At 37.8% G+C, this 16772-nt stretch overlaps 1 protein-coding gene across 2 annotated transcripts in view; it reads right to left on the bottom strand.

The window, feature by feature from the left end:
- sptb (spectrin, beta, erythrocytic) overlaps window positions 1–16772 on the bottom strand; it is a 107133-nt gene that overhangs the window by 35633 nt on the left and 54728 nt on the right. For both annotated transcript variants that reach the window (XM_088087244.1, XM_088087245.1), the window contains 4 exons: window positions 15540–15678; window positions 15092–15176; window positions 13753–13949; window positions 13444–13526 (listed from right to left, as the gene is read on the bottom strand). In XM_088087244.1, the coding sequence (XP_087943370.1) occupies window positions 13444–13526; window positions 13753–13949; window positions 15092–15176; window positions 15540–15678 (504 nt within the window). The remainder of the gene's footprint in view (window positions 1–13443; window positions 13527–13752; window positions 13950–15091; window positions 15177–15539; window positions 15679–16772) is intronic.

The following is a 16772-nucleotide window of genomic DNA, read 5'->3' as shown; positions in this document are numbered from 1 at the left end:
AGGCAAGGCTATAGTATGGCAAAAATGTCAAAATATGACACGTCCTAAAAAATGCTGAAAATACTTCAAAACAGCACAGAATACCCTGCCGAGACGCGCCATTGCAAAGAATCCTGCAAAAACAGCCAACAAACCCAAAATAAGGCATGTTGAAAAATTGACCGAAAAGGCAAGGCTATAGTATGGCAAAAATGTCAAAATATGACACGTCCTAAAAACAGCTGAAAATACTTCAAAACAGCATAAAATAGCGTGCCGAGATGCGCCATTGCATAGAATCCTGCAAAAACAGCCAAAAAAACCCAAAATAGGACATGTTGAAAAATTGGCCAGAAAGGCAAGGCTATAGTATGGCAAAAATGTCAAAATATGACATGTCGTAAAAACAGCTGAAAATACTTCAAAACAGCATAGAATACACTGCCAAGACGCGCCATTGCAAAGAATCCTGCAAAAACAGCCAAAAAAAAATAAATACAGCATGTTGAAAAATTGACCAAAAAGGCAAGGCTATAGTATGGCAAAAATGTCAAAATATGACACGTCCTAAAAACAGCTGAAAACACTTGGAAACAGCATAGAATAACCTGCTGAGATGCGCCATTGCAAAGAATCCTGCAGAAACAGTCAAAAAACCAAAAATACGGCATGTTGAAAAATTGACCGAAAAGGCAAGGCTATAGTATGGCAAAAATGTCAAAATATGACACGTCCTAAAAACAGCTGAAAACACTTCAAAACAGCATAGAATAACCTGCTGAGATGCGCCATTGCAAAGAATCCTGCAAAAACAGCCAAAAAACCCAAAATACGGCATGTTGAAAAATTGGCCAGAAAGGCAAGGCTATAGTATGGCAAAAATGTCAAAATATGACATGTCCTAAAAACAGCTGAAAACACTTGGAAACAACATAGAATAACCTGCTGAGATGCGCCATTGCAAAGAATCCTGCAAAAACAGCCAAAAAACCCAAAATACGGCATGTTGAAAAATTGGCCAGAAAGGCAAGGCTATAGTATGGCAAAAATGTCAAAATATGACATGTCGTAAAAACAGCTGAAAATACTTCAAAACAGCATAAAATAGCGTGCCGAGATGCGCCATTGCATAGAATCCTGCAAAAACAGCCAAAAAAACCCAAAATAGGACATGTTGAAAAATTGGCCAGAAAGGCAAGGCTATAGTATGGCAAAAATGTCAAAATATGACATGTCGTAAAAACAGCTGAAAATACTTCAAAACAGCATAGAATACACTGCCAAGACGCGCCATTGCAAAGAATCCTGCAAAAACAGCCAAAAAAAACAAAATACAGCATGTTGAAAAATTGACCAAAAAGGCAAGGCTATAGTATGGCAAAAATGTCAAAATATGACACGTCCTAAAAACAGCTGAAAACACTTCAAAACAGCATAGAATAACCTGCTGAGATGCGCCATTGCAAAGAATCCTGCAAAAACAGCCAAAAAACCCAAAATAGGACATGTTGAAAAATTGGCCAGAAAGGCAAGGCTATAGTATGGCAAAAATGTCAAAATATGACATGTCGTAAAAACAGCTGAAAATACTTCAAAACAGCATAGAATACACTGCCAAGACGCGCCATTGCAAAGAATCCTGCAAAAACAGCCAAAAAAAACAAAATACAGCATGTTGAAAAATTGACCAAAAAGGCAAGGCTATAGTATGGCAAAAATGTCAAAATATGACACGTCCTAAAAACAGCTGAAAACACTTCAAAACAGCATAGAATAACCTGCTGAGATGCGCCATTGCAAAGAATCCTGCAAAAACAGCCAAAAAACCCAAAATACGGCATGTTGAAAAATTGGCCAGAAAGGCAAGGCTATAGTATGGCAAAAATGTCAAAATATGACACGTCCTAAAAAATGCTGAAAATACTTCAAAACAGCACAGAATACCCTGCCGAGACGCGCCATTGCAAAGAATCCTGCAAAAACAGCCAACAAACCCAAAATACGGCATGTTGAAAAATTGACCGAAAAGGCAAGGCTATAGTATGGCAAAAATGTCAAAATATGACATATCCTAAAAACAGCTGAAAACACTTCAAAGTAGCATAGAATACACTGCCGAAACCCACCATTGCAAAGAATCCTGCAGAAACAGCCAAAAAACCCAAAATACAGCATGTTGAAAAATTGACCAAAAAGGCAAGGCTATAGTATGGCAAAAATGTCAAAATATGACACGTCCTAAAAACAGCTGAAAACACTTGGAAACAGCATAGAATAACCTGCTGAGATGCGCCATTGCAAAGAATCCTGCAGAAACAGTCAAAAAACCAAAAATACGGCATGTTGAAAAATTGACCGAAAAGGCAAGGCTATAGTATGGCAAAAATGTCAAAATATGACACGTCCTAAAAACAGCTGAAAACACTTCAAAACAGCATAGAATAACCTGCTGAGATGCGCCATTGCAAAGAATCCTGCAAAAACAGCCAAAAAACCCAAAATACGGCATGTTGAAAAATTGGCCAGAAAGGCAAGGCTATAGTATGGCAAAAATGTCAAAATATGACATGTCCTAAAAACAGCTGAAAACACTTGGAAACAACATAGAATAACCTGCTGAGATGCGCCATTGCAAAGAATCCTGCAAAAACAGCCAAAAAACCCAAAATACGGCATGTTGAAAAATTGGCCAGAAAGGCAAGGCTATAGTATGGCAAAAATGTCAAAATATGACATGTCGTAAAAACAGCTGAAAATACTTCAAAACAGCATAGAATAGCGTGCCGAGATGCGCCATTGCATAGAAACCTGCAAAAACAGCCAAAAAAACCCAAAATAGGACATGTTGAAAAATTGGCCAGAAAGGCAAGGCTATAGTATGGCAAAAATGTCAAAATATGACATGTCGTAAAAACAGCTGAAAATACTTCAAAACAGCATAGAATACACTGCCAAGACGCGCCATTGCAAAGAATCCTGCAAAAACAGCCAAAAAAAACAAAATACAGCATGTTGAAAAATTGACCAAAAAGGCAAGGCTATAGTATGGCAAAAATGTCAAAATATGACACGTCCTAAAAACAGCTGAAAACACTTCAAAACAGCATAGAATAACCTGCTGAGATGCGCCATTGCAAAGAATCCTGCAAAAACAGCCAAAAAACCCAAAATAGGACATGTTGAAAAATTGGCCAGAAAGGCAAGGCTATAGTATGGCAAAATGTCAAAATATGACATGTCGTAAAAACAGCTGAAAATACTTCAAAACAGCATAGAATACACTGCCAAGACGCGCCATTGCAAAGAATCCTGCAAAAACAGTCAAAAAACCAAAAATACAGCATGTTGAAAAATTGACCGAAAAGGCAAGGCTATAGTATGGCAAAAATGTCAAAATATGACACGTCCTAAAAACAGCTGAAAACACTTCAAAGTAGCATAGAATAACCTGCTGAGATGCGCCATTGCAAAGAATCCTGCAAAAACAGCCAAAAAACCCAAAATACGGCATGTTGAAAAATTGGCCAGAAAGGCAAGGCTATAGTATGGCAAAAATGTCAAAATATGACACGTCCTAAAAAATGCTGAAAATACTTCAAAACAGCACAGAATACCCTGCCGAGACGCGCCATTGCAAAGAATCCTGCAAAAACAGCCAACAAACCCAAAATAAGGCATGTTGAAAAATTGACCGAAAAGGCAAGGCTATAGTATGGCAAAAATGTCAAAATATGACACGTCCTAAAAACAGCTGAAAATACTTCAAAACAGCATAAAATAGCGTGCCGAGATGCGCCATTGCATAGAATCCTGCAAAAACAGCCAAAAAAACCCAAAATAGGACATGTTGAAAAATTGGCCAGAAAGGCAAGGCTATAGTATGGCAAAAATGTCAAAATATGACATGTCGTAAAAACAGCTGAAAATACTTCAAAACAGCATAGAATACACTGCCAAGACGCGCCATTGCAAAGAATCCTGCAAAAACAGCCAAAAAAAACAAAATACAGCATGTTGAAAAATTGACCAAAAAGGCAAGGCTATAGTATGGCAAAAATGTCAAAATATGACACGTCCTAAAAACAGCTGAAAACACTTCAAAACAGCATAGAATAACCTGCTGAGATGCGCCATTGCAAAGAATCCTGCAAAAACAGCCAAAAAACCCAAAATACGGCATGTTGAAAAATTGGCCAGAAAGGCAAGGCTATAGTATGGCAAAAATGTCAAAATATGACACGTCCTAAAAAATGCTGAAAATACTTCAAAACAGCACAGAATACCCTGCCGAGACGCGCCATTGCAAAGAATCCTGCAAAAACAGCCAACAAACCCAAAATACGGCATGTTGAAAAATTGACCGAAAAGGCAAGGCTATAGTATGGCAAAAATGTCAAAATATGACATATCCTAAAAACAGCTGAAAACACTTCAAAGTAGCATAGAATACACTGCCGAAACCCACCATTGCAAAGAATCCTGCAGAAACAGCCAAAAAACCCCAAATACAGCATGTTGAAAAATTGACCAAAAAGGCAAGGCTATAGTATGGCAAAAATGTCAAAATATGACACGTCCTAAAAACAGCTGAAAACACTTGGAAACAGCATAGAATAACCTGCTGAGATGCGCCATTGCAAAGAATCCTGCAGAAACAGTCAAAAAACCAAAAATACGGCATGTTGAAAAATTGACCGAAAAGGCAAGGCTATAGTATGGCAAAAATGTCAAAATATGACACGTCCTAAAAACAGCTGAAAACACTTCAAAACAGCATAGAATAACCTGCTGAGATGCGCCATTGCAAAGAATCCTGCAAAAACAGCCAAAAAACCCAAAATACGGCATGTTGAAAAATTGCCCAGAAAGGCAAGGCTATAGTATGGCAAAAATGTCAAAATATGACACGTCCTAAAAACAGCTGAAAACACTTCAAAACAGCATAGAATAACCTGCTGAGATGCGCCATTGCAAAGAATCCTGCAAAAACAGCCAAAAAACCCAAAATACGGCATGTTGAAAAATTGCCCAGAAAGGCAAGGCTATAGTATGGCAAAAATGTCAAAATATGACACGTCCTAAAAACAGCTGAAAACACTTCAAAACAGCATAGAATAACCTGCTGAGATGCGCCATTGCAAAGAATCCTGCAAAAACAGCCAAAAAACCCAAAATACGGCATGTTGAAAAATTGCCCAGAAAGGCAAGGCTATAGTATGGCAAAAATGTCAAAATATGACATGTCCTAAAAACAGCTGAAAACACTTGGAAACAACATAGAATAACCTGCTGAGATGCGCCATTGCAAAGAATACTGCAAAAACAGCCAAAAAACCAAAAATACGTCATGTTGAAAAATTGACCGAAAAGGCAAGGCTATAGTATGGCAAAAATGTCAAAATATGACATGTCGTAAAAACAGCTGAAAATACTTCAAAACAGCATAGAATACACTGCCAAGACGCGCCATTGCAAAGAATCCTGCAAACACAGTCAAAAAACCAAAAATACAGCATGTTGAAAAATTGACCGAAAAGGCAAGGCTATAGTATGGCAAAAATGTCAAAATATGACACGTCCTAAAAACAGCTGAAAACACTTCAAAACAGCATAGAATAACCTGCTGAGATGCGCCATTGCAAAGAATCCTGCAAAAACAGCCAAAAAACCCAAAATACGGCATGTTGAAAAATTGACCAAAAAGGCAAGGCTATAGTATGGCAAAAATGTCAAAATATGACACGTCCTAAAAAATGCTGAAAATACTTCAAAACAGCACAGAATAACCTGCTGAGATGCGCCATTGCAAAGAATCCTGCAAAAACAGCCAAAAAACCCAAAATACGGCATGTTGAAAAATTGACCGAAAAGGCAAGGCTATAGTATGGCAAAAATGTCAAAATATGACATGTCGTAAAAACAGCTGAAAATACTTCAAAACAGCATAGAATACACTGCCAAGACACGCCATTGCAAAGAATCCTGCAAAAACAGCCAAAAAAAACAAAATACAGCATGTTGAAAAATTGACCAAAAAGGCAAGGCTATAGTATGGCAAAAATGTCAAAATATGACACGTCCTAAAAACAGCTGAAAACACTTCAAAACAGCATAGAATAACCTGCTGAGATGCGCCATTGCAAAGAATCCTGCAAAAACAGCCAAAAAAACCCAAAATAGGACATGTTGAAAAATCTGCCAGAAAGGCAAGGCTATAGTATGGCAAAAATGTCAAAATATGACATGTCGTAAAAACAGCTGAAATACTTCAAAACAGCATAGAATACACTGCCAAGACGCGCCATTGCAAAGAATCCTGCAAAAACAGCCAAAAAAAACAAAATACAGCATGTTGAAAAATTGACCGAAAAGGCAAGGCTATAGTATGGCAAAAATGTCAAAATATGACATATCCTAAAAACAGCTGAAAACACTTCAAAGTAGCATAGAATACACTGCCGAAACCCACCATTGCAAAGAATCCTGCAGAAACAGCCAAAAAACCCAAAATACAGCATGTTGAAAAATTGACCAAAAAGGCAAGGCTATAGTATGGCAAAAATGTCAAAATATGACACGTCCTAAAAACAGCTGAAAACACTTCAAAACAGCATAGAATAACCTGCTGAGATGCGCCATTGCAAAGAATCCTGCAAAAACAGCCAAAAAAACCCAAAATAGGACATGTTGAAAAATCTGCCAGAAAGGCAAGGCTATAGTATGGCAAAAATGTCAAAATATGACATGTCGTAAAAACAGCTGAAATACTTCAAAACAGCATAGAATACACTGCCAAGACGCGCCATTGCAAAGAATCCTGCAAAAACAGCCAAAAAAAACAAAATACAGCATGTTGAAAAATTGACCGAAAAGGCAAGGCTATAGTATGGCAAAAATGTCAAAATATGACATATCCTAAAAACAGCTGAAAACACTTCAAAGTAGCATAGAATACACTGCCGAAACCCACCATTGCAAAGAATCCTGCAGAAACAGCCAAAAAACCCAAAATACAGCATGTTGAAAAATTGACCGAAAAGGCAAGGCTATAGTATGGCAAAAATGTCAAAATATGACACGTCCTAAAAACAGCTGAAAACACTTGGAAACAGCATAGAATAACCTGCTGAGATGCGCCATTGCAAAGAATCCTGCAAAAACAGCCAAAAACCCCAAAATACGGCATGTTGAAAAATTGACCGAAAAGGCAAGGCTATATAGTATGGCAAAAATGTCAAAATATGACATGTCCTAAAAACAGCTGAAAACACTTCAAAACAGCATAGAATAACCTGCTGAGATGCGCCATTGCAAAGAATCCTGCAAAAACAGCCAAAAAACCAAAAATACGGCATGTTGAAAAATTGGCCAGAAAGGCAAGGCTATAGTATGGCAAAAATGTCAAAATATGACACGTCCTAAAAACAGCTGAAAACACTTGGAAACAATATAGAATAACCTGCTGAGATGCGCCATTGCAAAGAATCCTGCAAAAACAGCCAAAAAACCAAAAATACGGCATGTTGAAAAATTGACCGAAAAGGCAAGGCTATACTATGGCAAAAATGTCAAAATATGACATGTCCTAAAAACAACTGAAAACACTTCAAAACAGCATAAAATAGCGTGCCGAGATGCGCCATTGCATAGAATCCTGCAAAAACAGTCAAAAAAACCCAAAATAGGACATGTTGAAAAATTGGCCAGAAAGGCAAGGCTATAGTATGGCAAAAATGTCAAAATATGACACGTCCTAAAAACAGCTGAAAATACTTCAAAACAGCACAGAATACACTGCCGAGACGCGCCATTGCAAAGAATCCTGCAAAAACAGCAAAAAAACCCAAAATACAGCATGTTGAAAAATTGACCAAAAAGGCAAGGCTATAGTATGGCAAAAATGTCAAAATATGACACGTCCTAAAAAATGCTGAAAATACTTCAAAACAGCACAGAATACCCTGCCGAGATGCGCCATTGCAAAGAATCCTGCAAAAACAGCCAACAAACCCAAAATACGGCATGTTGAAAAATTGACCGAAAAGGCAAGGCTATAGTATGGCAAAAATGTCAAAATATGACACGTCCTAAAAAATGCTGAAAATACTTCAAAACAGCACAGAATACCCTGCCGAGACGCGCCATTGCAAAGAATCCTGCAAAAACAGCCAACAAACCCAAAATAAGGCATGTTGAAAAATTGACCGAAAAGGCAAGGCTATAGTATGGCAAAAATGTCAAAATATGACACGTCCTAAAAACAGCTGAAAACACTTGGAAACAGCATAGAATAACCTGCTGAGATGCGCCATTGCAAAGAATCCTGCAAAAACAGCCAAAAAACCCAAAATACGGCATGTTGAAAAATTGACCGAAAAGGCAAGGCTATAGTATGGCAAAAATGTCAAAATATGACATGTCCTAAAAACAGCTGAAAACACTTCAAAACACCATAAAATAGCGTGCCGAGATGCGCCATTGCATAGAATCCTGCAAAAACAGCCAAAAAAACCCAAAATAGGACATGTTGAAAAATCTGCCAGAAAGGCAAGGCTATAGTATGGCAAAAATGTCAAAATATGACATGTCGTAAAAACAGCTGAAAATACTTCAAAACAGCATAGAATACACTGCCAAGACGCGCCATTGCAAAGAATCCTGCAAAAACAGCCAAAAAACCAAAAATACGTCATGTTGAAAAATTGACCGAAAAGGCAAGGCTATAGTATGGCAAAAATGTCAAAATATGACATGTCCTAAAAACAACTGAAAACACTTCAAAACAGCATAAAATAGCGTGCCGAGATGCGCCATTGCATAGAATCCTGCAAAAACAGTCAAAAAAACCCAAAATAGGACATGTTGAAAAATTGGCCAGAAAGGCAAGGCTATAGTATGGCAAAAATGTCAAAATATGACACGTCCTAAAAAATGCTGAAAATACTTCAAAACAGCACAGAATACCCTGCCGAGACGCGCCATTGCAAAGGATCCTGCAAAAACAGCCAACAAACCCAAAATACGGCATGTTGAAAAATTGACCGAAAAGGCAAGGCTATAGTATGGCAAAAATGTCAAAATATGACACGTCCTAAAAACCGCTGAAAACACTTGGAAACAGCATAGAATAACCTGCTGAGATGCGCCATTGCAAAGAATCCTGCAAAAACAGGCAAAAAACCCAAAATACAGCATGTTAAAAAATTGACCGAAAAGGCAAGGCTATAGTATGGCAAAAATGTCAAAATATGACATGTCCTAAAAACAGCTGAAAACACCTCAAAACAGCATAAAATAGCGTGCCGAGATGCGCCATTGCATAGAATCCTGCAAAAACAGCCAAAAAACCCAAAATAGGACATGTTGATAAATTGGCCAGAAAGGCAAGGCTATAGTATGGCAAAAATGTCAAAATATGACACGTCCTAAAAACAGCTGAAAACACTTGGAAACAGCATAGAATAACCTGCTGAGATGCGCCATTGCAAAGAATCCTGCAAAAACAGCCAAAAAACCAAAAATACGGCATGTTGAAAAATTGGCCAGAAAGGCAAGGCTATAGTATGGCAAAAATGTCAAAATATGACACGTCCTAAAAACAGCTGAAAACACTTGGAAACAATATAGAATAACCTGCTGAGATGCGCCATTGCAAAGAATCCTGCAAAAACAGCCAAAAAACCAAAAATACAGCATGTTGAAAAATTGACCGAAAAGGCAAGGCTATACTATGGCAAAAATGTCAAAATATGACATGTCCTAAAAACAACTGAAAACACTTCAAAACAGCATAAAATAGCGTGCCGAGATGCGCCATTGCATAGAATCCTGCAAAAACAGTCAAAAAAACCCAAAATAGGACATGTTGAAAAATTGGCCAGAAAGGCAAGGCTATAGTATGGCAAAAATGTCAAAATATGACACGTCCTAAAAACAGCTGAAAATACTTCAAAACAGCACAGAATACACTGCCGAGACGCGCCATTGCAAAGAATCCTGCAAAAACAGCAAAAAAACCCAAAATACAGCATGTTGAAAAATTGACCAAAAAGGCAAGGCTATAGTATGGCAAAAATGTCAAAATATGACACGTCCTAAAAAATGCTGAAAATACTTCAAAACAGCACAGAATACCCTGCCGAGATGCGCCATTGCAAAGAATCCTGCAAAAACAGCCAACAAACCCAAAATACGGCATGTTGAAAAATTGACCGAAAAGGCAAGGCTATAGTATGGCAAAAATGTCAAAATATGACACGTCCTAAAAAATGCTGAAAATACTTCAAAACAGCACAGAATACCCTGCCGAGACGCGCCATTGCAAAGAATCCTGCAAAAACAGCCAACAAACCCAAAATAAGGCATGTTGAAAAATTGACCGAAAAGGCAAGGCTATAGTATGGCAAAAATGTCAAAATATGACACGTCCTAAAAACAGCTGAAAACACTTGGAAACAGCATAGAATAACCTGCTGAGATGCGCCATTGCAAAGAATCCTGCAAAAACAGCCAAAAAACCCAAAATACGGCATGTTGAAAAATTGACCGAAAAGGCAAGGCTATAGTATGGCAAAAATGTCAAAATATGACATGTCCTAAAAACAGCTGAAAACACTTCAAAACACCATAAAATAGCGTGCCGAGATGCGCCATTGCATAGAATCCTGCAAAAACAGCCAAAAAAACCCAAAATAGGACATGTTGAAAAATCTGCCAGAAAGGCAAGGCTATAGTATGGCAAAAATGTCAAAATATGACATGTCGTAAAAACAGCTGAAAATACTTCAAAACAGCATAGAATACACTGCCAAGACGCGCCATTGCAAAGAATCCTGCAAAAACAGCCAAAAAACCAAAAATACGTCATGTTGAAAAATTGACCGAAAAGGCAAGGCTATAGTATGGCAAAAATGTCAAAATATGACACATCCTAAAAACAGCTAAAAATACTTCAAAACAGCACAGAATAACCTGCCGAGACGCGCCATTGCAAAAATTCCTCAGAAACAGTCAAAAAACCCCAAAATACGGCATGTTGAAAAATTGACTGAAAAGGCAAGGCTATAGTATGGCAAAAATGTCAAAATATGACATATCCTAAAAACAGCTGAAAACACTTCAAAACAGCATAGAATAACCTGCTGAGATGCGCCATTGCAAAGAATCCTGCAAAAACAGCCAAAAAACCAAAAATACGGCATGTTGAAAAATTGACCGAAAAGGCAAGGCTATAGTATGGCAAAAATGTCAAAATATGACATATCCTAAAAACAGCTGAAAACACTTCAAAGTAGCATAAAATAGCGTGCCGAGATGCGCAATTGCATAGAATCCTGCAAAAACAGCCAAAAAAAAAAAAATACGGCATGTTGAAAAATTGGCCAGAAACGCAAGGCTATAGTATGGCAAAAATGTCAAAATATGACACGTCCTAAAAACAGCTGAAAATACTTCAAAACAGCACAGAATACCCTGCCGAGACGCACCATTGCAAAGAATCCTGCAAAAACAGCCAACAAACCCAAAATACGGCATGTTGAAAAATTAACCGAAAAGGCAAGGCTATAGTATGACAAAAACGTCAAAATATGGCACGTCCTAAAAAATGCTGAAAATACTTCAAAGTAGCATAGAATAACCTGCTGAGATGCGCCATTGCAAAGAATCCTGCAAAAACAGCCTAAAAACCAAAAATACGGCATGTTGAAAAACTGACCGAAAAGGCAAGGCTATAGTATGGCAAAAATGTCAAAATATGACATGTCCTAAAAACAGCTGAAAATACTTTAAAACAGCATAGAATAACCTGCCGAGACGCGCCACTGCAAAAATTCCTCAGAAACAGTCAAAAAACCAAAAATACGGCATGTTGAAAAATTGACCGAAAAGGCAAGGCTATAGTATGGCAAAAATGTCAAAATATGACATGTCCTAAAAAAAGCCGAAAACACTTCAAAACAGCATAGATTAACCTGCCGAGACGTGCCATTGCAAAGAATCCTGCAAAAACAGCCAAAAAAAAAACAAAATACGGCATGTTGAAAAATTGGCCAGAAAGGCAAGGCTATAGTATGGCAAAAATGTCAAAATATGACACATCGTAAAAACAGCTGAAAATACTTCAAAACAGCACAGAATACCCTGCCGAGACGCGCCATTGCAAAGAATCCTGCAAAAACAGCCAAAAAACCCAAAATACAGCATGTTGAAAAATTGACCAAAAAGGCAAGGCTATAGTATGGCAAAAATGTCAAAATATGACATATCCTAAAAACACCAGAAAACACTTCAAAGTAGCATAGAATACACTGCCGAAACCCACCATTGCAAAGAATCCTGCAAAAACAGCCAAAAAACCCAAAATACAGCATGTTGAAAAATTGACCGTAAAGGCAAGGCTATAGTATGGCAAAAATGTCAAAATATGACACGTCCTAAAAACAGCTGAAAACACTTCAAAACAGCATAGAATAACCTGCTGAGATGCGCCATTGCAAAGAATCCTGCAAAAACAGCCAAAAAACCAAAAATACAGCATGTTGAAAAATTGACCGAAAAGGCAAGGCTATAGTATGGCAAAAATGTCAAAATATGACATGTCCCAAAAACAGCTGAAAATACTTCAAAACAGCATAGAATAACCTGCCGAGACGCGCCATTGCAAAAATTCCTCAGAAACAGAACAGTCAAAAAACCAAAAATACGGCATGTTGAAAAATTGACCGAAAAGGCAAGGCTATAGTATGGCAAAAATGTCAAAATATGACACGTCCTAAAAACAGCTGAAAACACTTCAAAACAGCATAAAATAGCGTGCCGAGATGCGCAATTGCATAGAACCCTGCAAAAACAGCCAAAAAAACCAAAATACAGCATGTTGAAAAATTGACCGAAAAGGCAAGGCTATAGTATGGCAAAAATGTCAAAATATGACATGTCCTAAAAACAACTGAAAACACTTCAAAACAGCATAAAATAGCGTGCCGAGATGCGCCATTGCATAGAATCCTGCAAAAACAGCCAAAAAAACAAAATAGGGCATGTTGAAAAATTGACCGAAAAGGCAAGGCTATAGTATGGCAAAAATGTCAAAATATGACATGTCCTAAAAAAAGCCGAAAACACTTCAAAACAGCATAGATTAACCTGCCGAGGCGCGCCATTGCACAGAATGCTGCAAAAACAGCCAAAAAACCCAAAATACGGCATGTTGAAAAATTGACCAAAAAGGCAAGGCTATAGTATGAAAAAAAATCAAAAAAGGGCATGTTCAAAAAAATGACATGTACTAAAAACAGCTGAAAACGTCTCAAAACAGCATAAAATAGCATGCCAAGACAAGCCATAGCATACAATATTACAAAAATGGCCAAAAACACTCTAATATGGCATGTCAATTATAAAAAGTTTGAGAACTACTGGTGTACCGTATAAAGATCTGCATGTGTGTGGGAGTGTGCATACCTGCTCTCTTTGTCTGAACGTTGCTCCTCTTTAATGAACTGCTCCATCTCTTGTTGCTGATTCCTGAGCTCCAACAACTCCAGCTGCAACACGAGTGAAGTGGAATCAGTACCTTATCCGCTGTTTAATCCAACATGTTACGACACATTACTGCCATCCTCTTCGACCTTTATGAGCTAATTCATTTTGTTCAAAGTTGATGTATAAGCCTGCAGATAAGATTTTTTCCCAAGTAATTTTTCTGCCAAGACCATGGTGTTTATTTTAAGTTTTTCAACTTTAATAATTCTTTTTTTTTTTTCCCCATACCGTAGTGAGGCGCTCCAATGCAGAGAAACGCTCTTCCCAGGTGGCGGTGGATTTCTCGAAGGCCTCGTGCCTCTTGAGGAGTTTCTCAACCTCATCTACAGTGTGACCCAGGTCTCTACTGGACACGTAGGGTTCCTGAGCGATCAGCCAGGCCTCAGCCACTGAGGCGTCCCGTGCAAACTGACACACCTCCAGCACTGGAGACAACAAAGACAGTGGTCATTATGTACGCTGGCCATTATTTGAACTCTGCTGTTCATAAAGTTACATGAATACATGAATACTTTTTATAGTCAAGACTATTTTCCATTTTTAAAACAAGTTCATTTTTGAAAAGTTTACAAAAAGAAACAAGTTTTAGAAATGTATTGTATTGTATTTAGAATGACATTCTTGCAAGGGAGGAGATATTTTAAGGAAGGTTTTTTGTTTTTTTTTTTAAAGAGATATTTTTGGAAAGACTTCAACTTTTAGAAAATAAGGACATTTTTGTAAAGCAAGTGGCCTTTTTGGAGATTCTTTTTTTCTTTTAACAAGGATGTCGAAAATTTACGAAGTGAAGACATGTTTTAGAAATGTTGGACATTTTTGTAAGGGCAGAGGAATTTTGGGGGGAAAAACATATGTGTTTACAAAGGACAAGGACACTAAGACATTTTTAAAATTTCTGTATATTGTAAATGAAGGACATTTTGCCCCTGGGTTGGGCATTTTTAGAAAGGATTTTGGAAAGTTTACAAAGTGGAAAGGACACAAGCACGTTTTTAGAAGATGATTTTTACAGAATAGAGACATTTTTGTCATGCTTTTCTTTAGAGCATTTTTTAGGACAGTAGGACATTTTTATCAGGGGAGTGGGGCTATTTTTACAAAGGTTTTTTTAATAGGACAACTTTCAGAAAGTTTATAAAATAAAGACAAGGTAAAAGGACATTTTTCGAATGTGTAAATATTTTGGAAACTAAAAACATTTTGAATGAAATTTGGAGATTTTAGGAAGTGAGGGCATTTTTAAAAGTAAATAATTTTTATTTAAAACGAGAAAAATTTTAGAAATGGAGGAGGACATTCTCTGGAAAATGAAAACATGTTGAGACATGGAGGATATCTTTGAAACTGAGGACATTTTCAGAAATATTACAGTCAGCTTTAACTGTGGTTGTCAATTTTTTATAAAGTAGCAATTTCTATCTAGACTTAAATCTTTGATGCTGAATAGGGAAGATTAAAAGAGCACATATATAAGTTTTATCATCAGTTAGTCATTGGCATATTTGTGAAAGGAATAATGTAAAGGATTTTTATTTTAGGGGTTGAGGGTTATCGTGGTTTTACTCACAGAGTCTAAGCCAGTCCCATCTGTCGTCCCACTTGAACATCATCTCCTTCCTTTTCTCCATCAGCTGGACCAGCTTCTCTTTGATCTGACACAAGCAGTTATAACAGTCGCAGTTACATATCAGCATTATTAAACATCTCAGCTCCAAGAGCGGCTATTATCCTCCAAGAATTAGTATTGTGAAGTAATTAACCGCACGTAAAATTCAGGCCGGGGTCAATTGCTCATTTAAATTCTTTTGGCTTTTCCATTTCTAATTAGTGTTTGCTTTATAGTCTCCCTGATGAGTGTAAGATGAGTGGAAATTTTTCTTTCGTGGCAATCCAATTGGTTCCATTGTGCCAGACAAGAACAATCACTCCCAGAAAAGTAATTAAATCTAATGAAAGCAGCAATTTGAGGCCCAGCTGAGGATGAAAAGAAGCTGTCTCTGCTGCTGAAGCCTTACCTCAGCAGAGTCTCGGTGCTTGCGTGTCAGCAGGGCTTTGCCGAGGTCTATGCAGTCAGTGAATTTTGCTCCCCTGGCCTCGATCTCGGAGCGGATCCCCTGGTGGTACTTCTGCAGGAGCTCCACAGATGAGACATCCCTGATGAAGAGGAGGAAAGATATAAAGTGATAAGATGTAATGCATGAAGTGCATCTACCTCTGTTGGTAGGGACGGGAACTGCAACAGCCATGACCAACTTCTCGCAGCTGTCCTCTGTCTAATACAGGCAGTGGTGAAATGTGAGAATAATACTTCATGACAGTTACAGAAAATGACTGAATACTTCATGACAGTACTTTTGGGAGTACCTGTACCTTACTTGAGATTGTATATTTCTGTCAACTTTCACTTTTGCTCCACTACATTTTCTAAATAAAATGTACTTTTACTCCACTACATGTCCCCAACACATCTTTGTTACTTACTGCAAAATAGGAAAGGACATGAGGAGGGGAAGATGGAAGGAAGGAAGAGAAAAAAAACAAGGCACAAAACAAGGAATGAAGGGGAAGCAAAAACTGGATTTTGCTTTTTAACCCCTTAGAAACATGGGCAAAAGGCAATGAGCAACAAAAGAACAAGTGACCCAAAAATTAGCAAGGTATTAGTGAAAAAACAGAAAGGCAAAAAAAAATGTTTATTTAGAATTTCTGCTTGTGTGCAAATTGATTTTAGGGTGAATTATAGTTTTTTTCTGTAATGAAACAAAAATAAAAATTGCATACTGCCTTTAATCACCTGATTATTCTTCATTAAAGTTATTATGACTTCCATATCACATGTGGTTAAAATAAGGAAACCAATTTAGACCAACTGGGACCAACTACTGAGAGCAATGCCTATCATAACAAATTAAAATCTGTTTTAAAATGTGTGTTTATCGATTTAATTATACAATGAATAATATGAAATTCATTAATTCATTCATTATTGGTAACTGCTTATCCTTTGCAGGTTGCCTGGGGCTGGAGGCTATCCCAGCTGACGCTGAGCGACAGGCGGGTAACCCCCAGACGGGTCGCCAGACTATCACAGGGCTGAGACAGAGACAGACAAATTCACACCTTCGGGCAATTTTAGAGTCACCAATTAGCCTAACCTGCATGTATTCAGACCATGGGAGGAAGCCAGTGAACCTGGGGAGAGCATGCAAACAGAGTAACCCACTTACTGTGAGGCGACAGTGCTAACC

The sequence above is a fragment of the Plectropomus leopardus genome, chromosome 14 (assembly GCF_026936395.1).
Source record: "Plectropomus leopardus strain MGB_pleo_1.0 chromosome 14, ASM2693639v1, whole genome shotgun sequence".
NCBI lineage: Eukaryota > Metazoa > Chordata > Actinopteri > Perciformes > Serranidae > Plectropomus > Plectropomus leopardus.
The sequence above is the reverse complement of the archived record's forward strand: the minus strand, read 5'-3'. Positions and strand labels throughout refer to the sequence as shown.